General features: G+C 40.8%; 1 protein-coding gene across 2 annotated transcripts; it reads left to right on the forward strand.

Moving 5' to 3' along the window:
- Positions 1-3,556: 3,556 nt before the first annotated feature.
- MRPS22 (mitochondrial ribosomal protein S22) lies at positions 3,557-22,885 on the forward strand. Of its 2 annotated transcripts, none has more exons than XM_036850101.1 (8): positions 3,557-3,741; positions 10,131-10,294; positions 11,376-11,540; positions 13,381-13,524; positions 13,837-13,920; positions 15,190-15,335; positions 21,166-21,274; positions 22,274-22,885. In XM_036850101.1, exons 1-8 carry the CDS (start codon positions 3,570-3,572, stop codon positions 22,367-22,369), a joined length of 1,080 nt encoding a protein of 359 aa, XP_036705996.1. In that variant the 5' UTR covers positions 3,557-3,569; the 3' UTR covers positions 22,370-22,885. The 2 variants fall into 2 exon arrangements, with proteins under 2 accessions (XP_036705996.1, XP_036705997.1); XM_036850102.1 differs by having other exon boundaries at positions 3,558-3,611.
- Positions 22,886-22,950: the final 65 nt, after the last annotated feature.

Raw genomic sequence — 22,950 nt, forward strand, 5'->3', positions numbered from 1 at the left:
TTTGACCAAGGAATTTGTGTCTGTAGGAACTTGTTGGGGATTTGGACCGTGAACAGGAACAGGGGAGAAACACTCTGGATGAGGACAAAAATGGGGCAGGTGTGGCCCTTGGGAAAGGCTTCAAAGATAAGGTTTGAAGACTCTACAGAAGTTGCAAGGGTGTTGCTGAAAATTGCAAGGGTTCTTAGATTGTCCAGACTGTCACCCTTCTCCCTCAGTCCCTGTTCTTTCCATCTCCATCCCTCTCCCTGACATCTATCCTTATACCCTCATCTTGAAGAATTAAAATCCTAGTCCCTTTAGGGAAATAATGAAAAGTTCAGACTTTGTAAAATCGCTGACAGTTGAGTAATTGAAACATCACTTTTGCTTTACAAATAATAGGACTCATTCTTGCTGCACAGAGCTAGGCATCCCTCTCCCAGATTTGACCTGATGAATCCTACCAGTAGATGCAGCCAAGTTGTCTTGGAACTGTCAGTCGGAGGACCAGCTCTCTCCATTTCCCAGGGGTAAATAGAACCCCACACAGGCCAATCAGCTGCTTTCACCAGAACTTGAATTTGATAGCAAGCATGTAAAGTCATCCCTCAGAATCCGTGGAGGATTGGTTCTAGGACTTCCTTAAATACCCAAATACAAGGATGCTCAAATCCCTTACATAAAATGGCATAGTATTTGCTTATTACCTACACACATTCTCACTTACACTTTAAATCATCTCTAGATTACTTATATTACCCAATATAATGTAAATGCTATATTAATAGTTGTAAATACAATGTAAATGCTTCGTAAATATTTGCTGGCACATGGCAAATTCAAGTTTTGCTTTTTGGAACTTTCTGGAATTTTGTTTCTTTGAATATTTTCAGTCCACAATTTGAACCCATGGATGCAGAAGTCGTGGATGTGGGGACTTCCCTGGTGGCACAGTGGTTGAGAATCCGCCTGCCAATGCAGGGGACACAGATTCGAGCCCTGGTCCGGGAGGATCCCACGTGCTGCGGAGCAACTAAGCCCTTGCGCCACAACTACTGAGCCTGCGCTCTAGAGCCCGTGCTGCACAACAAGAGAAGCCATCCAATGAGAAGCCCACACACTGCAGCGAAGAGTAGCCCCCGCTCGTCACAACTAGAGAAAAGCCCACGTGCAGCAACGAAGACCCAACGCAGCCAAAAAAAAAAAGTTGTGGATGTGTAATGTGTGGATTCAAAGGGCCAACTGTAGTTGGAACCACGTCATTCTGACAGCAGCCTCCTGGAGAGATTTCTCTTCAGTTCTTGCCTGGAGCTTCCATCCTTCAAGTCCTTCTTGAGGCTTGGCTGTTCGGCTTTCCCTTTCACTCTGTGAGATAGTAAGCGTCCTTCCCATCACTTCCATCTCTGTTTTATAGGAAAGATTTCAGTCGCTTGTAACCAGAGAATCTTAACTGATAAGCATATACCTCTGTAAAGCTCTCCCTCTGAAGATCTTCAGAAAGCCACCGACTTGGCTACCACATGACCTTCTTGCACCCCCTTTGGAAACACCAGGCATTAGATCCTGAAAGTACTTTATCCTCAGAGTCTGCAAGATAAGTACTATCATCATACCCATTTTTCAGGTGAGAGACTGAGGCTCCGAAAGATGTGGGCATCTGCCAAGGATTAAAGCTGGGACCAGGAAACTTGGTCATCCCATTAGTAAAATTTAGTGTAGCCCAAGAAAAGGAGGTTAACAGATGGAAAGTGGGAGCGTCTCTGGCCAAGATAGCACCTCCCTCCATCTCTCTCTCAGACCTCCTACTCTGCCATTTCTGCTTCTGCTGCATTTTCCTGCCTTTCTCTGTAGACTGGCTTTCTCTGATCACTCATTAGTGAGCATATTGCTGAAAAAGGCTGCTCCAAACCTAACTCTAAATAGTTACTCACTTCAAGCTTCTACCATCAACTGTAGTTTCTGTGTTTCTTAGTTTGAAATATTGAGATAAACTCTGCTTGGTACCTGGACAGCTGGGGTCAGCTGAAAAATGTCTACCCTCCTGAAAAGATATTTATTTCCTAATCCCTGGAACCTGTGAATGTTATATGGAAACAAGGTCTTTGTAGAAGTGTTAAGGATTTGAAGATGGAGAAATTACCCTGGTTTTATCTGGGTGGGCCCTAAATGCAATCATATGTATAACCTTACAGAGTGAGGCAAACAGAGATTGGGCACAGACAGAAGAGAAGGTGATATGAAGCAGAGACTGGAGTGATGCAGCCGTCATCCAAGGAATGTTTGCAGTCACAAGAATCCGGAAGAGACAGATTCTCCCCTACAGCCTCTGAAGGGAGTGCAGCTCTGCTAATACTTTGACCTCAGTCCAGTACTACTGATTTTAGATTACTGGCATCCAGAACTGCGGGAGAATAAATTTCTGTTGTTTAAAGTAACCAAATTTGTTATGATTTGCTACAGAAGCTACAGGGAACTAATACAGCAGCCAATGGATTCACTTCTCCTGAGTTAGGTGTCCACTCATTGTCCAATCAGTTATATCCAGGGGGATGTTAAATGAACAACCACAGAGGTTGTTGGTATATTCTCAGAGAAAGGACATAGCTGGGAGACACTTGCATGCATCCCACTACCACTCCCTGACACCTTTTATCCTATAGGTGTGAGAGGAAGTGTTGGGACACACTGGGCAGCAGTCATGCCTGAATGCAGCACCAAGCCTAGGGCTCTCTCCTTCCCTGCCTGAATAGGGAATGAGTTCATAAACAGAGCTCTTACTGGGCAGTGGGTGAGGTGAGGTTAGAAGATGAGTCTATCTGTCTAGCTAATTCAAACAATCGTTTACTTAACACCCTTCTTTAGCCAAGTGTTGGGATAAGTTAGTACAGGCACCAACCTATAGTCTGGGGGAGGGCAAAACCTGCACATCCTGGACAGCTGGGAAGAACATAATGGGATCCTTTCATTGTTCAGTTAGTCATTTATTCAACAAATGTTTGCTGTGTACATATGTACCAGGCTAGGTGATATTATAATACAGTATATAAAGTCATTGTCTTCATGGCATGAGAAAAATAAGCAAGCAGATAAATGAGCAAAATAATTGAGCACAAATTGAGAAAAGAGCTACAGAAGAGACTTAAGATTCCAAGACAGCAAACAGTGCGTGAGTTGATGGGGAATGGTGGTGGCAATCAGAGCTTGGAATCAGGTGTTATTTGGCGGGGTTAGTGGGGTGGGGCCCCGTCAGAAGTTTGAATGGAGAAGTCGAATAGGCAGTTGGATTTAAACCTGGGGCTGGGAGAAAAGGTTTGGGCAGGAAATTTGTTATTGAGAGCCATGGAAACGAAGGAAAGGTCTAGGGAAAAGAGCACATAAACACCTTCTAGTTGTGAACAAGCGGTTTACAAGAAACAATCTATTGCTTCATAAGCAGAAATTTATTGTTTTATAAATAGAAATTGCGTAGCTTCCTGCTGCCTCCTCCCTCCTCCCTCTTCCAGACTACATTTCCCAGAATGCCGTAAGAACCGCGCGAGACCCGGAATCGCTCTCAGCCGCTTCCGTCGTAAGTGGCCCGGATAAGTATGGCGACTCTTAGATCGTCTGTGTCGCTGTTCACCTTGCAGGCAGGTTCTCGGGTCACCTGGCGGGTCTGTTTCCGGGCCCGCCCTCGGCCCCGGCCCGGTTCCCTGTTCCAGCCTTTGCCCGGGGTCTGCGGGGCGGGAACGCCATGCCGTGGGCTCGGCTCCGAGGCGGGTAAGTGACCTGCCGGGCGTCCGCTTGGGCGTTCTCCTGGGAGATCTAGAGCCTGCTTCAGGCTGGCGAGACCCACGCGGGGGCCCCGGCTCTTCCCGCAGCGCGACCTTAGACCCAGGCGGCTCTCTCCTGTACCCGCGGGGTCTGTCGTCTACCGCGTTTGTTCATTCGTTCCTTCACTTAAGCGTCAGTGCCTGGGCTCCGCTCTTTGTAAAGCACAGAGCTAGGTTTAGGGGATACGGTGGACTAAGACTGACATGGGTTTTGCCCTGAGCTAGCTCGCGGCCCAGTGGGGAATGGCAGTGCATTGTGACCCGGACTGTGATAGGGGACGCAGAGAAGAGTGGCACTCAAACTAGGTTGAAAAGGGAAGGAAGGATTCCTGGAGAATATGGCCAAAGCTGAGACCTGGTTAATCGTGCCAGGGAGAAAACAAGAAGCATTCCACGCGGAGGAAACAGCATAAGCAAAATCCAGAAATGAGACTGAACACAGGTAGTTGGGGAACCCACTTTGGAGGTAGGATTGATGAGGCTGGTTATGACTTTGGATGTCAAAGGAGAAATCAGTGTTACTTCTCAGGTTTCTGGCTTGAGCAGTTGAGTGGAGAGTAGTCCCATTTACACGGAGACACAGAAGATTAATTATAGGGCAGTTTTTTAGAGGGGAATGAGAGGAGGAGAAATGGGGGAGAAGAAGCAAGAGTAGATGAGGTAAGGAGATGGGAAGGGAAGCAAAGTTAAACGTCTGTTTTGGACGCATTAAATTTGAGGTGCCTTTGAGATTCAAGTGGAGGTGTCGGGTATGCAAGTTACATAGAAATTGAGAAGCACTGGAGTGAAAATGTTAACCGAAGCTGGCGGACTGGGAGGGATTGTCTGAGGGGAGAGTAGTGCTGAGCACTACAGTGTGCCAGGCACTGTAAGAGACCCTGGGTGCCAGAGACCAGTACAAAACAGGACTGTGGCCTTGGGAGAACACAGAGTCTAGTGGGGACACAGTGCAGTAAGCAGATGACCGTAACTTTTTTTCTAAATGCTGTTGAAAGCCATTGGTGAGTTTTAAGTATGGGAGTGATCTTGATTACATTGTTAAGATAAAAGTTTTTTTCCAGTTTTATTGAGATATATTTGATATACAGCAGTGTGTAACTTTAAAGTGTACAACATAATTTGATTTACATATATCGTGAAATCGTTACCACAGTAAGTTAACGTCCATCTTCTCACAGAGGTAAAAAGAAAAAAAAAAAAGGTTTTTTTTCTTATAAGAATTATTAGGATTTACTCACAACAACTTTCATGTATACCATACAGCATTCCTAGAATTTATCTTATAACTGAAAGTTTATACCTTTTGACCATCTTCATCTTAGAACCGCCCCGCCCCCCCAGCACCGTGCGCTTCACCGCGCCCCCCCACCCCCCACCCCGCGCCTCCAGCCTAATCTGGTCTCTTTTTCTATGAGTTTTTGTTGTCGTTGTTGTTTAGATTCCACATATAAATGAGATCTTACGGTATTTGTCTTTCTCTGCCTGACTTATTTATCTTAGTGTAATGCCCTCAAGGTCCATCCATGTTGTCACAAATGGCAGGATTTCCTCCTTTTTAGTGGCTGAAAACTGTGTGTGTGTATTATTTTACATATTAAATTTTAAACTTCTCTGACAGCCATGATTTTCTACTAGGACGTGATCTTTGGGATGCTTTTCTTCTCACTAATAATATTCTTTCTTAGTAACTGTAAAGACAGGATGCTATCAGGAGTGCTTACTCTAACAGAACCATCTTTTACATGTTTTTAAACTATCTTTCTGGAAAAATTCAGAAGTATCTGTAACAAAATTATATGTTATTCACTATATTTTACATATATGTATTTTACATACACGTGTGTATGTATATGTGTTTATGTGTATATAAAGATGTGAGGTATGTAAACATATCTCACTCTTGTGTACACATAAACATATACGTATGTATGTAAATATGTATACATATATATGTAAAATACGAATGAGTGGGTATATATCTCACATCTTTATCCATTCGTTTATCAATCGGTACTTAGGTTGTTTCTGTGTCTTGGCTATTGTAAATAATACTGCTATTAACATGGGGATGCAGGTATCTCTTCAACATAGTGTTTTCATTTCCTTCAGATATATTCCCAGAAGTGGAATTGCTGGGCCATATGGTAGTTCTTTTTTTTTTTAGGAACCTCCATACTGTTTCCATAGTGGCTGTACCAGTTTACATTCCCACCAACAGTGCACAGGGGTTCCTTTTTTCTCCACATCCACACCAGCATTTGTTATCTCTTGTCTTTTTGATGATAGCCATTCTAACAGGTATGAGATGATATCTCATTGTGGTTTTAATTTGCATTTCTTTAATGACTAGTGATGTTGAGTACTTTACATGTACCTTTCATACATCTTCTTTGGAGAAATGTCTGTTCAGGTCCTTTGCCCATTTTTTAGCTGGATTATTTGGTTTTTTGATATTGAGTTGTATGAATTCTTTATATATTTTGGATATTAATTCCTCATCAGATATATGGTTTGCAAATATTTTTTTTGCATTTTGTACGTTGCCTTTTCATTTGTTGGTTGTTTCTTTTGCTGTGCAGCAGCTTTTTAGTTTGATGTAGTCCCACTTGTTTATTTTTAATCTTGTTGCTTGTGCTTTAGGTGTCATATACAAAAAATCACTGCCAAGACCAATGTCGAGAAGCTGTTTTCCTGTGTTTTCTTCTGGGAGTTTTATGGTTTCTGGTCTTACATTTAAGTCTTTAATTCACTTCGAGTTAATTTTTGTGAATGGTGTAAGCTAGGGGTCTAGTTTCATTCTTTTACATGTGAATATCCAGTTTTCCCAGCACCGTTTATTGAAGAGACTGTCTTTTCTCCTTTGAGTATTCTTGGTTTCTTTGTCAAATAATAGTTGGCTCTATATGCATGAGTTTATTTATGCGCTCTCAATTCTGTTCCCTTGGTCTATGTGTCTGTTTTTATGCCAATACCATACTGTTCTGATTGTATAGCTTGAAATCAGGAAGTGTGATGCCTCCTGCTTTGTTGTTCTTAGGATTACTTTGGCTATTCAGGGTCTTTTGTGGTTCCATACAAATTTTAGGTTTGTTTTTTCTGCCTCTGTAAAAAAATGCCATTGGACCCTTGATAGGGATTGCATTGAATCTATAGATGATGTTGGGTAGTATGGACATTTTAACAATATTAATTCTTCTAATCCATGAACACAGGATACCTTTCCATTTATTTGTGTCTTCTTTGATTTCTTTTCAGCAGTGTTTTGTGGTTTTCAGTATAGCAATCTTTCACCTCCTTGGTTAAATTTATAACTAAATATTGTATTGTTTTTGATGCTTTCTTTTTCAGATAATTTGTTGTTAGTGTACAGAAATGGTATTGGTTTTTGTATGTTGATTTTGTGTCTTGCAACTTTACTGAATTTGTTGATTAGATCTAACAGTTTATTGATAGAGTCTTTAGGATATTTTTATAGATAAAATCATGTCATCTGCAAATAGAGACAGTTTCCTTTTCAATTCTGTTGAATTTTATTTCTTTTTCTTGTCTGAGTACTCTGGCTAGAACTTCCAGTACTGTGTTGAATAGGAGTGATGAGATTGGACAGCCCTGTCTTGTTCCTGATCTTGGAGGAGAGGCTTTCAGCCTTTCACCATTGAGTAGATTGTTAGCTGTGGGTTTGTCATATATGGCCTTTATTATGTTGAGGTGTGATCCTTTTGTACCTAATTTGTTAGAAGTTTTTAATCATGAATTTTGAATTTTGTCAAATGCTTTTTCTGCATCTGTCAAAGTAATCATGTTTTTTTCTTTCATTCTATGAATATTGATTGATTGACCTGAGTATGTTGAATCGTCTTTGCAGCCCAAGAAATAAATCCCATTTGATCATGGTGAATGATCTTTTTAATGTTATGCTGAATCAATTTGCTAGTATTTTATTGAGAATGTTTGGCCTGTAGTATTTATTGATTGATTGATTGATTGATTGATTGTTGGGTCTTTGTTGCTGTGCGCGTGCTTTCTCTAGTTGCAGCGAGCGGGGGCTACTTTTCGTTGTGGTGCACAGGCTCCTCATTGTGGTGGCTTCTCTTGTTGCGGAGCCTGAGCTCTAGGCTCACAGGCTTCAGTAGTTGCAGCACGTGGGCTCGGTAGTCGCAATGCGCAGGCCCTGGAGCACAGGCTCAGTAGTTGTGGTGCACGGGCTTAGTTGCTTCGCGACTTGTGGGATCTTCCTGGACCAGGGCTCAAACCCACATCCCCTGCATTGGCAGGCGGATTCTTAACCACTGCACCACCAGGGAAGTCCTGGCCTGTAGTTTTCTGTTAGTATCCTTTATTGGCTTTGGTATCAGGTTAATGCTGGCCTCATAAAATGAGTTTGGGAGTGTTCCTTCCTCTTTGATTTTTTGGAAGAGTTTGAGAAGGATTGGCATTCATTCTTTAAATGTTTGGTAAAATTCATCTGTGAAGCCATCTGGTCCTGGGCTTTTCTTCATTGGGAGAATTTTTTATTACTGATTCAGTCTTCTTACTAGTAATTGGTCTGTTTTGATTTTCTATTTCTTCCTGATTTAGTCTTAGTCGATTGTATGTTTCTAAGAATTTTTCCATTTCTTCTAGGTTGTCCAGTTTGTTGGCATATAGTTGTTCATGCCTCTTAGGATCCTTTGAAATTCTGTACTATCAGTTGTAATGTGTTTTTCAGTTAAAATTTTGTTGGTTTGGGTCCTCTTTTTTCCTTGGTCTAGCTAAAGGTTTGTCAATTATGCTTATCTTTTCAATGAACCGACTCTTTGTTAATCTTTTCTGTTGTTTGAATTAACATTTTTAAGAGATGACTCTGATTGTTCTGTGGAGAACGGTCAGAATGGAGGCAGGGGGATAGGTTAGGAGGCTAAGGCAAGAGATAGGATGGCCTTGACTAGAGTAGTGGCAGTGGGAAATGGAGGATTAAAGACCGATTTATGAGGTGTAACAGGCAGTATGTTTTGTGTCAGTATCCTCTTTTGTAAAGTGGGGATAATCATAGTATTTGTGGGGTTGTTAGGAGGATTAAACGTGCCAAGTATGTAAAGTAGTTAGTACCGGCACATAGTAAATATCTAACAAGTGTCAGCTGTTAACATTACTCCTGCTGTTGGCTAGATGTGGAGGGTAAAGGAGAAGTCAAGAATGACTGTAGGCTTCTGGCCCACGTGACCTGTTGGATGGTGCTAAGGATAATAGGAAAAGCAGGTTTGTGACAGGAGAGAAGTTATGGGTTCTGCTTTGGCAGTATTGAACTGCATGTGAGATATCCACTGGGTAGTTGGATGGAAGATGATCTTGGCTGGAGATTCAGATTTTAGAGTCTCCAGCATATAGAAGTAATTATAGGAGGTTAGGAGATCATCCATCACGAATGTGAGAAGGGAGAAAAGAAGAATGTAGTTCAGAATCCTGAGGGACACCAGGACACCAGCATTTATAGGACTAGCAGAGGAAGAGGTGGTTGGGAAGGAATGGCTTTTTTTTTTCCTAATGGAAATGGAGGTTGGGCAAAGGGATAGTCAAGCTGCATAAGGCAGAGCTGAGATCTGAGTCTCCTCCTCTTCTGCCCAACTTTCTTCCATGATGCCACATGACCTCTTCAGTATCATGTCCAGTGACCCAGGCCTCTTTTTTCTAGCTGGATCCCCTCAGCCTAGAATTTCCTTCCTTTTTTTCTCTGCTCTATTCAGGCCCCTGGGAAGCCTTCTTTGACCCTACCATGCCCTTCTCTGCTCCCAGGCTATGTTTAGTTTCTGCCTCTGTAATCACACAACCCCCTGTACCTTCCTCGTATGTAGCACTTGCTCTAAGGAGCGTAATGGAAGAGTGGAATTGATCTAGGCTCTAGCATCAGATAAACTTCGGTTTAAATCCTGGCTCTATCTTTAATAGCTAGTTGTCTTTAGGAAGACTCCAATATCCGATAGCCTCATCTACAAAACTGGGGTATCAGTATTTTGTGGGTTGTTGTAAGCATTCCTGAAAATGTATGTAATGCGTGGCATATAGGAGACAGCTCTGTAGATGGTAGTAACCATGATTGTTATTAATGTTGCATTAGCTACTTTTTTCATGTTGCTTTCTTCGCTAGACTTTGAGTGCCTTTTTGGCAGAAACTGTATCTTTATCATAGTGAATGCTCAGTAATTTTAAATGAATGAATGAAGGAATCTTGTAGGTATTAGTATTATGCATACTGAGGTAGACCTTGTGTTAATAATTTTTTTTGTTGACGTTTCCATTTAGAGGTCTTGTTGGTTTGTCATTTTTGACATCTTATTTACTAAAAATTCATTTTAACAGAATCTGGTAGCTCAAAGATCAAGAAACCTACCTTTATGGATGAGGAAGTCCAAAGCATACTCATCAAGATGACAGGCTTAGATTTGCGGAAGATTTTTAAGCCAGCTATACAAGAAGTGAAGCCACCAACTTATAAGCTAATGACCCAAGCACAGTTGGAAGAGGTATGTGAATGTAAGAATATTGGTATAATACCTTTCTTTAAAGGATTAAACAAGATTTCCAGGACCCCTTCAGATGTTGGTAGCTGCTCTTCCACAGGCGCTAGTGAGGGGGGTTGCAGGCACAGAACCGAGAAAAGAGATGTGAGCAGGCAGGCAGAGAGGAGCAGGGGGTATGGCCGGAATTAGGCAGACTGGGCGTGTGGGTCAGGCCTGGCTGTCCAGCAGAGCCGCCTCTGCTCCAGAACCAGCTTGATCAGCCTCCCTTTGTGCTGCCTGTTCCAGCTTCCCTCCTAGAGGAACATTTGTTGTGAGTACCTTGAGGCTGAGGCTTTGGTGAGATTATGAGATCCTTCTGAACAGCATCCAGCTCCAGGCAAGGGTCCTCCTGGAGTCGTGGGTATTGAGTGCTTTGTGGAAAATGCTTTGATGTATGAATATGTGAAGAGCAATAGCTCTTCTTTCTAATTCAAAAATAATTAAGAGTCATAGCAAAAAATTCAAATACCCAATAGCACATCACACGAAGGGCCCCTTTCACCTCTCAGAGGTGACCACCGCTAACAGTATGGCATGGGGCGGTGTGCTCCGTGGTTAAGGGCATAGGCTCTGGAGTTAAGTGGCCTGGGTTCAAATCCTAGTGCTGCAGCTTCTTAGCAATTTACTTAACATTTGTGTGCCTCTATTTTCTCTCTCATAAAATGACTTAACAGTAGCCCTTAGCTCATAAGGTAGTTGTGGGCATTAAATGAGCCAAATATAATACAAAATATTGAAACACATAGTAAGCACCCAGTAAGTGAAATCCTTTGGCCTATTTCAGGCAGCTTTTGTGGCCTGGCTCTGTCTTAGAGCATCCCTTTGCTGTTTTGAGAATGGTTAAGCCTGTAGCTAGTGCTCTCAGCCACACCGCAGAGGCAAAGACCAGGGCCCAGGAGCCCAAGTTTGGCTTTTTACTCACTTATTCATGGCTACAGCTTCTTCTCTTTGCAGTCTAGCATTTTTCATTAGTATCTGCTTTTGTCAGGTGATCCTTTTGGTCTGTAACCTTGCGGCTTTCCCAAGAAATACTTTATTTCATTAGGCTACAAGACAGGCAGTCGAGGCGGCTAAAGTCCGATTAAAAATGCCACCAGTTCTGGAAGAGCGAGCGCCAATAAATGACGTGTTAGCTGAAGATAAGATTTTGGAAGGAACAGAAACAGCCAAATACGTGTTTACTGATATATCATATAGCATACCACACCGGGTAAGTATATGTCTAATTGCAAAATGATTTTTATTTGAAATACTGTGTAGAGATGGGCCTGAGGGACGAGGGTCAACATCGTGTGACCCAGCTGTCTCTGAATCTTCCAAACCAGAATTTCTGCGACTGAGTGAGACCTGGCAGATACAGCATAAAGAAGAAAAATGCAAACCAGCACCACATCATCATGTCACCATTTCCTTACAGATTATGGACACAGTATTTCCAGATTGACTGCAGAAAAAGAGACAGGTGTGCTGAGACAGAACAAGACAGAAACCTACCCTCAAACCACAAATAGGAAAATATCTTCAAGGCAATAGGAGAAGGGAGATTCTTTCTGCTCAAGTTAGACTGATTTCCTTAGCTGAAGCTTTTTAAGATGGAAATTCTTGCTGGTGCCCAAAAAACTCAGACTTCCTGAAGGATTTTCACTGTTCAGAATTTGCAGTAAAAATGGCAGGCTTCCCCAGATAATTTTCAGGCACCACTTCATCTGTTGTAGTTTTTATTGTCTAGCTCCTCTTCCTCTGATTGCCAGTTCCAAAAGAACACTCTGGCACTTATAAGATATATTAGTTGTTGTTTGAGCCTTTTCAAGTAAAGAGTAAAAGAGTAATTTACAGTTCAGCCCACAAAATGCAGTAGAATATTGCATAGTGATAGGGCTGGGAGAAGGGCCACCCTGTACTAATCTTTTTATCATGTGATTTTGGTTAGAAGACATGATTTGAGCAATGTCCATGTCTGTACATCAATCACCTGTATATCTGACATAATGAACAGGGATCAGAGTTTCATTTTTAATTAGAATTTTTGCTTTTATATATGTTTGAAGTGCTGTGCAGGCTGGTTGTGGGAGCGTTCTATAACCTGAGAGGGAGAAAGGAACTTGGAATTCAAATTACCAAAATCCTTTTGAGGAACAACTGTGTTACTTTGCCATCTGCTATTTTTTTTTCTATTTGCAGTGCTTGATGAAAGTTTTAATTATATTATCCTCAGAACACATTCAGAGACTCTTACATCTCTGAAGAGTTGAGAGTCAGTACCATCTGGTTAATTTAAACATTAATCAGATGTGTCTCATTTATCTGCTATGTGCAAAGCTCTGTGTAAGTCACTCTGGGTGTTGCAAAGAATTGTAATCCACAGTTCCTGACCTTTTCCAGTTCTGTAACAATATTAACAATATCTGAGAGGTGTTAAGAATCCTGCACGTGATAAATTGCCAGTTGGGTGTACACACAGTGGGTGGAATTCAGTGGAGGAAGCAGTCCCGTGGCCTGGGATTTGGCAGGCGGACCAGCCAGTCTCTGAGACTTTTGTCTCCAGTATGAGGCATCACAGAGGTGTGGGATTAAGACTCCACACCTTTGGGTTTGTTCCTTCAATCCCTGGGACTTTAAACATAAATCATAAAGTAGTAAAGTCTGTCTGTGTGAGACTTTAGGATGGGGAAATGAAATAATTCAGAAAGGTTTTATAGCACTTCTTCCTTCTGAAATGGATTTAGATGAATCTCAGGTCACCTTTTTTTAGTTGAACCGTTTTATGTATTGAACCCACTTGAGGGCTATAGATCACATTTAGTACATACTTTCATTTAGGTTTCTGATTATCAGAGGCACGGCAGTGATTGGTGAAGGGAGTATCAAATCTCGCCAGGTCTTTGAGCCTTACGATTATCATTGAAATCATACAGATGATTGCATCTTATGTTTCCTGGTTGCATTTTATATTGTTGATTGCAAGTTATTCTTATAATGGTGCTTAGTGGGACACTGGAACTAAAAATAAGTCCTCACGAACTCATCCTTGATTATGTTTTCTATTTCAGGAGCGTTTTATTGTCGTCAGAGAACCAAGTGGCACACTACGCAAAGCCTCTTGGGAAGAAAGGGACCGGATGATTCAAATTTATTTCCCAAAAGAAGGTCGTAGAATTTTAACACCAGTAATTTTCAAGGAAGAAAATCTTCAGGTAAGGTGATTTTTGTTTCATAGAGGTAGTGCTGATGGTTTCTTTGTTGAACAGTTGGCTCTGGTGCTGCTGGGCATTTTGCTTTGATAAACAGACATTTCTAATGATAAGGAGGGTTATTTATCTTGTAATTGGCTTAGCTAGGATTTGAATCCAGGTGGGACAGTTCCGAAGCCTGTGTTGTTTCTGCATCCCTCTTGCTGGGCACAGATGTGGCCTGTGTGTGGATGGGCAGGCCCAGCATGGCGTCAGGACAGGTGTTGCACGCTCATGTTCTTCTCAGCTAATTCCAACTCTGCTGTGTTGGTTTAGACCATGTACAGCCAGGACCGGCATGTTGATGTCCTCAATCTCTGCGTTGCCCAGTTTGAGCCAGATTCTGCTGAGTATATCAAAGTGAGTATATTTTACAGTTTCTAAAGTATGGGCTTAAGTATGATTACGAGTATGATTTTTTAATCCAGCACAATGAGTTAGGTTATAAGCTTTGATACAGGGGGAAGAGAAGGGAAATGCCTGAACACCTATCAAGTGCCTGATGTACACCAGATAGATATTTTCATCCTCACAACAACCCTTGACTGAAGGATGAGAGAACTTAAGCTTGGAGAGTTAAGTAACTTGTTGAAAGTTGCACAGCTAGTCAGTGGTAGAGATAAGACCCAAACTTGACGGCAAAGACTATTCTTTTTTCAGTTTATCACACAGGAAACAGTTGTTCACTGAAATTTGCCAAAATGCAGTCTATGTATCTTACAGTTCAGTTTAATAAATAATCATGTAGTACGTTCCATGTGTAAGGTATTATTGTGGAGGTATAGGTTATGGCATGAACTAGGATAGGGAGCCCTGTCGAAGTCCAGAATGATTGTGGGGAAGAGTGCTAGTTAAGTACACAGATAATTACCACTGTAGGTCTAAGATGTTAGGTGCTAAGAGAAGGTTACAACGTGCTCTCAGGCGTCATAGGGTTCTTGAAGAGGGTTCTAGAAGGGCAGGGAACATTATGGCTGGTGGAGTTGGGTGAGGAGAGGTGTTTCAGGTAGAGGGGAAAGTATGAACAACAGGCAGGAAACAAAGTATACTTGAGAAATGGCCAGTCATCTGGTTTGCTTGTATATGCAGTGTATATGTAGGGGAGTGGTTCAAGATTAAGCTAGAAAGGTAGATGGGGCCATATCACAGGTGACCTCAGATGCTAGGCTGACGAATCTGGACTTCAATCAGCAGCCTTTTGAACACAAGAATGCCCTCATCAAAGTCCTCATTTAGGAAGATGACTCTAAAAGAACTGAAGGAACATTAGTTAATAAGTTGGAATGGGGTAGTTGATTGGACAGGGAAAGAAGGGAGTGGTGGCCCATTATTTCCAGTGGTCCATATATATATATGTAATAGGAGCTTCATAAATAGTGCGAGGCTGCTGAAGAGTAATTGATCTGGCTATAAATGTTTGGCAGACTTGTTCCAGGCCCTATATACTTCTACACTGGAGGGCTGGTCTAAATCCTATCTGCTGGTTAGTGATAGTGGAGGCCGGTATAAGTAGACCTCGTTTACTGATACTTTCTTGGGCAGCTCACATGCTAGTAGATGTATACCTGGTAATGCTGCTCACTTCTACTTATTTTCATATTTCTGAAAAATTGCATTTTATGTGGATAGATTCATCATCAGACCTACGAAGATATAGATAAGTATGGAAAGTATGACCTTTTACGTTCAACAAGACACTTCGGTGGAATGGCTTGGTATTTTGTAAATAAGAAAAAGATTGATGGTTTACTGATTGACCAGATTCAGAGAGATTTGTAAGTATGATCTTAAGTAAGTAAAGAAATTCTTACTACCATTAAACTTGTATTTAATGTTATTTTTCCAGTGATAACAATGTACTGTCCAGTGATAGATTTCACTTACCTCAGTTTATTTATGGGTTTGTTTTTCCAGTATAACCCAGTTTTCTCAGTCTTTGCTTCCGTGTTCTGTAAACAGGGCTGGATTCTTTGAAAGAGTAAATGGCTTTGGATCTGTACTGTATACCCTGGATATTGACTTATCCCTGGCCTTACTGGTGCTCCTGGATACCAGTGAACTTTCCATATACTCAAAGGGGATTAAATAGGAAATGTAAAGAAGTAGACATAAGCTCTGATGGGTGCTTTTCAGTAAAAGTCATCATTTAATTTATGAAAATACTCTTGCTTTTGATCCTCCTTGTTTTTGTGAGATTTTTAAGGCATTAAAAAGGTTACAGGTTTTTTTCAAAGTTGCGTGAAACAAAGAATGTCTGTTGTATTTTAGCATGCAACTGGTGTGCACCCAGCCTTCTAGCTGAAATAATACTTTACAACTTGTGATGAATTGAGGAGAAGATTGTTTTCGAGTATCTTTCCATTGGTTGAGTTAGAGAAAGGCCAAAATAACAAGGAAAAGAAACCAACATGGCCGTAGTAAGAAAGTCACCAGAGAGCTTAGTGATTATTGCCATCTTGAATGTAAGGAGTTTTGACTCAGACTATCCTCCGCGTAATCTGAACCGTTCACACAAAGGTAAGGCATTTGGAACTAGAAGGTTCCATATTGTCTAAGAAATACAGCCCATATGGAAACAGTGTCATTTCTCATAGAAACATCATTCCTAATGGTAAGTGATTTCCAGGCTAGCCCTCTTCTCCGGCGTATGTAGTGTAATACAATTCAGAGGGCAGAAATATACCTTCATCCCACATAAGCAGGAGGCTGCTGGTGGTCATGAGGATGCTCAAAAATGACTTGCCTTTAGGTGCATTAGCAGTGACATCTCCTGTGAATGAATTTTCTTATAAAGCTTCTCAAATGTCAATATCCTGAAATTATTTTATTATAAAAAGAATTTAACATTTTTTATAAGAAATCAGAGCAACACAGAAATGTACTTCTGGACTTCCCTGGTGGTGCAGTGGTTAAGAATCCGCCTGCCAATGCAGGGGACACGGGTTCTATCCCTGGTCCAGGAAGATCCCACATGCCGAGGAGCAACTAAGCCCGTGCATCACAAATCTGCACTCTAGAGCCCGTGAGCCACAACTACTGAGCCCGCATGCCACAACTACTGAAGCCCACGCACCTGGAGCCTGTGCTCTGCAACGAGAAGCCACCGCAGTAAGCCCGCGCACCGCTGTGAAGAGTAGCCCCTGCTCACGGCAATTAGAGAAAGCCCACGCGCAGCAATGAAGACCCAATGCAGCCAAAAAGAAAGAAATTTAAAAAAAAAAAAACTTCTTTGAAAATTAAAGTTCTTTATCGAGGAGTACTAATAAGTAATATTATAGTAATACTCATCACACGTACGCTTTACCTCTGAAGCAGTTCATTTGCATACTGGGAGGGAATTTTGAGTTCCCTGAATTTCCTGATCTGCGTAAGTAAAACTTCCTATGGGAATGCTGAACAGGACAGTTTGCTGCAAATCCCAGGCTAAACAGTAGAGGGTGCATGTCCTCAGTGAATGGAGCCCAGGCCAGAATTGAGATTCTGCACATTTCAAACTGAAGTTCCACTGTTGGTTTTGAATTGAGATGCCTTTAAAATCTTTACATGTAAATTTATTTTTTTTTAATTTCAAATATGGGCTGGGTGTGAAGCTAAATTATTCTGTGAGACACAGGCATTTTACCATAGCATGAACGTAAAGAAGCCCTAAGCATGACTAAGATATAGAAACCCATTTAAGCCCTTTATGGGTTCACATGGTTGTGCTCTAAAGAGAATTACTGTTATCTTTTGTTGTCACGTTTATTGGACTATTAGATTACAACAAACACAACAGATTTATACTGAACATTTAAAAAATATTTTTCCTCTGGAAAGTTTTAGTTTCTGACCTCTGGCTTCTCAGTTCTACCAAGAGATGGCCTTTAGGGTGGATGGGCCTTGGAATGAGCCCAGAGCATCTCTCAGAGGTCACCATGTCTTAAGAAATTCTTTACCCCACTCTAGAACGGTTTTTTTTTTTTTCCTTTAACATCTTTATTGGAGTATAATTGCTTTACAATGTTGTGTTTGTTAGTTTCTGCTGTATAACAAAGTGAATCAGCTATATGCATACATATATCCCTATATCCCCTCTCTGTGGCATCAGCCTCCCACCCTCCTTATCCCACCCCTCTAAGGTGGTCGCAAAGCACCCAGCTGATCTCCCTGTGCTATGCAGCTGCTTCCCACTAGCTATCTATTTTACATTTGGTATTGTATATATGTCCATGCCACTCTCTCACTTCATCCCAGCTTAACCTTCCCCCTCCCCGTGTCCTCAAGTCCATTCTCCACGTCTGTGTCTTTATTCCTGTCCTGCCCCTAGGTTCTTGAGAACCAATTTTTTTTTTTTTTAGATTCCATATATATGTGTTAGCATACAGTATTTGTTTTTCTCTTTCTGACTTACTTCACTCTGTATAACTGACTCTAAGTCCGTCCACCTAACTACAAATAACTCAATTTCGTTTCTTTTTATGGCTAATATTCCATTGTATATATGTGCCACATCTTCTTTATCCATTCGTCTGTCAGTGGACACTCAGATTGCTTCCGTGTCCTGGCTATTGTAAATAGAGCTGCGATGAACATTGTGGTACATGACTCTTATTGAATTATGGTTTTCTCAGGGTATATGCCCAGTAGTGGGATTGCTGGGTTGTATGGTAGTTCTACTTTTAGTTTTTTAAGGCACCTCCATACTGTTCTCCATAGTGGCTGTATCAATTTACATTCCCACCAACAGTGCAAGAGGGTTCCCTTTTCTCAACACCGTCTCCTGCATTTATTGTTTGTAGGTTTTTTGATGATGGCCATTCTGACCCGTGTGAGGTGATAGCTCATTGTAGTTTTGATTTGCATTTCTCTAATGATTAGTGATGTTGAGCATCTTTTCATGTTTGTTGAAATCTGTATATCTTCTTTGGAGAAATGTGTATGTAGGTCTTCTGCCCATTTTTGGATTGGTTGGTTGTTGTTTTGATATTGAGGTGCATGAGCTTCTTGTATATTTTGGAGATAAATCCTTTGTCAGTTGCTTCATTTGCAAATATTTTCTCCCATTCTGAGAGTTGTCTTTTCATCTTGTTTATGGTTTCCTTTGCTGTGCAAAAGCTTTTACGTTTAATTAGGTCCCATTCATTTATTTTTGTTTGAATTTCCATTTCTCTAGGAGGTGGGCAAAAAAGATGTTGCTTTGATTTATGTCAGAGTGTTCTGCCTATGTTTTCCTCTAAGAGTTTTATAGTGTCTGGACTTAAATTTAGGTCTTTAATCCATTTTGAGTTTATTTTTGTATACGGTGTTAGGGAGTGTTCTAATTTCATTCTTTTACATGTAGCTGTCCAGTTTTCCCAGCACCACTTATTGAAGAGGCTGTCTTTTCTCCATTGTATATTCTTGCCTCCTTTATCAAAGATAAGGTGACCATATGTGCATGGGTTTATCGCTGGGCTTTCTATCCTGTTCCATTGATCTATATTTCTGTTTTTGTGCCAGTACCATACTGTCTTGATTACTCTAGCTTTGTAGTAGTCTAAAGTCCGGGAGCCTGATTCCTCTAGCTCCATTTTTCTTTCTCAAGATTGCTTTGGCTCTTCGGGGTCTTTTGTGTTTCCATACAAATTGTGAAAGTTTTTGTTCTAGTTCTGTGAAAAATGCCAGTGGTAGTTTGACAGGGATTGCATTGAATCTGTAGATTGCTTTGGGTAGTATAGTCATTTTCACAATGTTGATTATTCCAATCCAAGAACATGGTATATCTCTCCATCTGTTTGTATCATCTTTAATTTCTTTCATCAGTGTCTTACAGTTTTCTGCATACAGGTCTTTTGTCTCCTTAGGTAGGTTTCTATTTTATTCTTTCTGTTGCAGTGGTAAATGGGAGTGTTTCCTTAATTTCTCTTTCAGATTTTTCATCATTAGCATATAGGAATGCAAGAGATTTCTGTGGATTAATTGTGTAACCTGCTACTCTACCAAATTCCTTGATTAGCTCTAGTAGTTTTCTGGTAGCATCTTTAGGATTCTCTGTACAGTATCATATCATCTGCAAACAGTAACAGTTTTACTTTTCTGATTTGGATTCCTTTTCTTTCTTTTTCTTCTCTGATTGCTGTGGCTAAAACTTCCAACCTATGTTTAATAGTAGTGGTGAGAGTGGGCAACCTTGTCTTGTTCCTGATCTTAGAGGAAATGGTTTCATTTTCTCACCACTGAGAAAGATGTTGGCTGTGGGTTTGTCATATATGGCCTTTATTATGTTGAGGTAGGTTTCCTCTATGCCTACTTTCTGGAGAGTTTTTATCATAAATGGGTGTTGAATTTTATCAGAAGCTTTTTCTGCATCTATTGAGATTATCATATGGTTTTTACCCTTCAATTTGTTAATATGGTGTATCACTTTGATTGATATGCGTATATTGAAGAATCCTTGCATTCCTGGTATACACCCCACTTGATCATGGTGTATGATCCTTTTAATGTGCTGTTGGATCTGTTTGCTAGTATTTTGTTGAGGATTTTTGCATCTGTGTTCATCAGAGATAATTGGCCTGTAGTTTTCTTTTTTTGTGACATCTTTGTCTGGTCTTGGTATTGGGGTGATGGTGGCCTCACAGAATGAGTTTGGGAGTGTTCCTCCCTCTGGTATATTTTGGAAGAGTTTGAGAAGGATAGGTGTTAGCTCTTCTCTAAATGTTTGATAGAATTCGCCTGTGAAGCCATTAGAAGGGTTATTTTTATATACCCTCTCAGCTTTGAGGTGGTAAACGGTAGGAAGGTATTGACTATGTGAGAGCACAGAGATTAGTTTGGGGAAGGCTAGCTAAGTTTTAAGGTTGATAAAAATTGTTTATAGGTTTCACAAAAGATAAGTACAAACTGTAAGAACTGAGCTTTTGTTATGGCTTCATCTTGTGTGACACTAGATAGGTTGCTGAGGTAGAACCTGACTTTCCTTTTGTTTGGTATGTATAATTTCAAATTTGCTTCCCTAGGATGCTGATTTTTAACTGATGGGTTCCTGTGAATACAGGAGGCCTGGGAGTCTTTCCTTGGACTGCTAAAATGCCTCATACAGAGGCATCTGTCCGCTAATTCAGAGTCTCAATGAAAATTCCTTAGCAGATGTCACTGCTAATGCACCTAAAAGCAAGTGGCATTGAGCAATCCCCATGACCACCAGCCTCTGGCTTATGTAGGAGGAAGGTACAGTCACACCATCTGAGTTGGATTATGTTATCTGCTGATGATGTGGGCTGGCTTGGAAATCATCTACCATTAGAATGCTGTTTCTACAAGAAATGATGTTCTGCTTCCAAAAAGGATACAGCCACATTTAGAATATATTCACTGTCATAAATTGGGCCCTGCCTGTATTGACTCCTGCCCTACCTATCTCAGAGTTGGTATGAAGCCTAGATTAGCCAGTATTCCTGAAAGTGCCTTTGAAAATATGAAACTGAAGGCTGTAAAAAATTTTTTCTGGCCCAAGGAAAGTTTGAAATGTAATTTAAAGTGTGGCACATTTTATAGGACTGTGAAGCAAAACAGTACAAACAAAAATTAAAAATTAAAAAAGAAGAAAACAATAAACCCTTCTAACAGTAAACCCTTTCCCTCTAGAGTCGATGATGCCACCAGCTTGGTCCAGCTCTATCACATCCTCCATCCAGATGGCCAGTCAGCTCAAGAGGCCAAAGAGCAGGCTGCTGAGGGATTACATTTAGTTAAGGTAAAGGGACTTTTTTCACATTAGCTACTGTGTGGTGACTGAGTTGGAAGGAAGTTTTAAGTGGGTCATATTTAATGGTAACTAAACAGATTTGTGGCTTTGAACCAGAGTGATCAGAGCTCCCATATTTCTTTAGCCTGGACAGTAGAAACAGAGCTGCTGCTGGAGTCCAAGAAGTTCAGACAGTGGGGCAGTAGCCCCCTTGTTTTTTGCAGTACTGGCAACTAAGTGGTCAGGTCGCCAGCGGGGCGTGGCGGAGGACCGCTGGGTAGTACACGTCCCCAGTGCAGCTTCCTGTCCTCCAGTTCGGTCACATTCCTGTTCAGGTATCCAGAAGCTGGGAGGGTAGTGCTTGTATAATACCAAGCCTTAGTTGCACTGTCATTTTGGAATTGCATACCTCTCAAAACTATGGGCTAACATAGATGTCTCTGTAAATGTTGAGAGATGATTTTTTTCAGGAAGGAAGACCATTGTATAATTTTCATCTCTAGATTCTAGTGCTCAGGATAGACATGTATTTGTGGATCTGGCTTCTATCCCAGTATTACTTCATGCATACTTCAAAGCAGTTATAAAGCTTACTAAGGATAAAAACAACCAGTGATGATGCCATCATAGGTGGGGTAGAAAAAAAAACCATTCTTTCTTTAAAGTGAAAAATCAGTTTGCTAACTCTCATCCTCCAGATTTCTCTTGAACCTAATGGTTTTTATTTTGATCCAGCAATGTCAGGTTTCTTAATTTTTTTCTGAAAGATGGCATCCATATTTGGATACCTCTGGTGTTTAGAATTAGTATTGCTTTAACTGTGATACTGTTTTCTGTCCATGTAGTATGCTTATTGTTTGGTAATCAGAAAAATACTGGAAATGTGGAAGGCTTTTTAAACTGGGACTTTCCTTTGCTACTACAGAAATGTTTGTTAGTGATGTCTCAAAACTAAAAACTTTATCAATAGTATATGCTCTATTATTTTCAAACTTTTTTTTTAAACAGGTCTTTGCAGAAACAGAAGCACAGAAGGGAGCATATATAGAATTAACACTGCAAACTTATCAAGAAGCATTCATTAGCAATTCTGCAGCTTCCTAAGATATTTTTTAAATAAATTTCATTTTACTAAATACTGGCTAGTTTTCTCTGTTAATACTGAGCGGTTTAAAAATGTCAAAATTGGGAGTTCCCTATAAAATTACTTCTTTTGTTTTTTAAATTCCAAATAGTGCCTCTATCAGAAATACAAAGAAAAACTTGTTAGTTACTCTGCTCACTTTCCTAGGCTACGAGGGGATAACTGAGAAGTACATCTTAGTGCCTGGTTATGAATTTTTCTAATCATGTCAGATGAGTACAGTGTAACAAGAAAGGAAAAAGAAAGTACTATGCCTCTCTGTGTTACCAAATGGGCCAGTCGGTAATTTAACTAGAGCCCAGCTTAATGAGGTCAGAGGAGCTGGGGTTTCAGACCCTGATTCCAGAAACGGGTACCTACCAGACAAAGTCAGGGCAAGGCATAAGAAAGCTACATAGAGAGGAATAATGCCGTGAGGTCAAGGAAAATGGTTTAGCACAGATATTCAGTTCTAAGAAAAATTTGATTGATGGTATTTGAAAATAGTTATTCAAAGAAAAGAGAATGTGGGCTGATCCCTAGCTGAGGTATAGTTTTGGCT

This window comes from Balaenoptera musculus, chromosome 4 (assembly GCF_009873245.2).
Source record: "Balaenoptera musculus isolate JJ_BM4_2016_0621 chromosome 4, mBalMus1.pri.v3, whole genome shotgun sequence".
NCBI classification, from domain to species: Eukaryota; Metazoa; Chordata; class Mammalia; order Artiodactyla; family Balaenopteridae; genus Balaenoptera; species Balaenoptera musculus.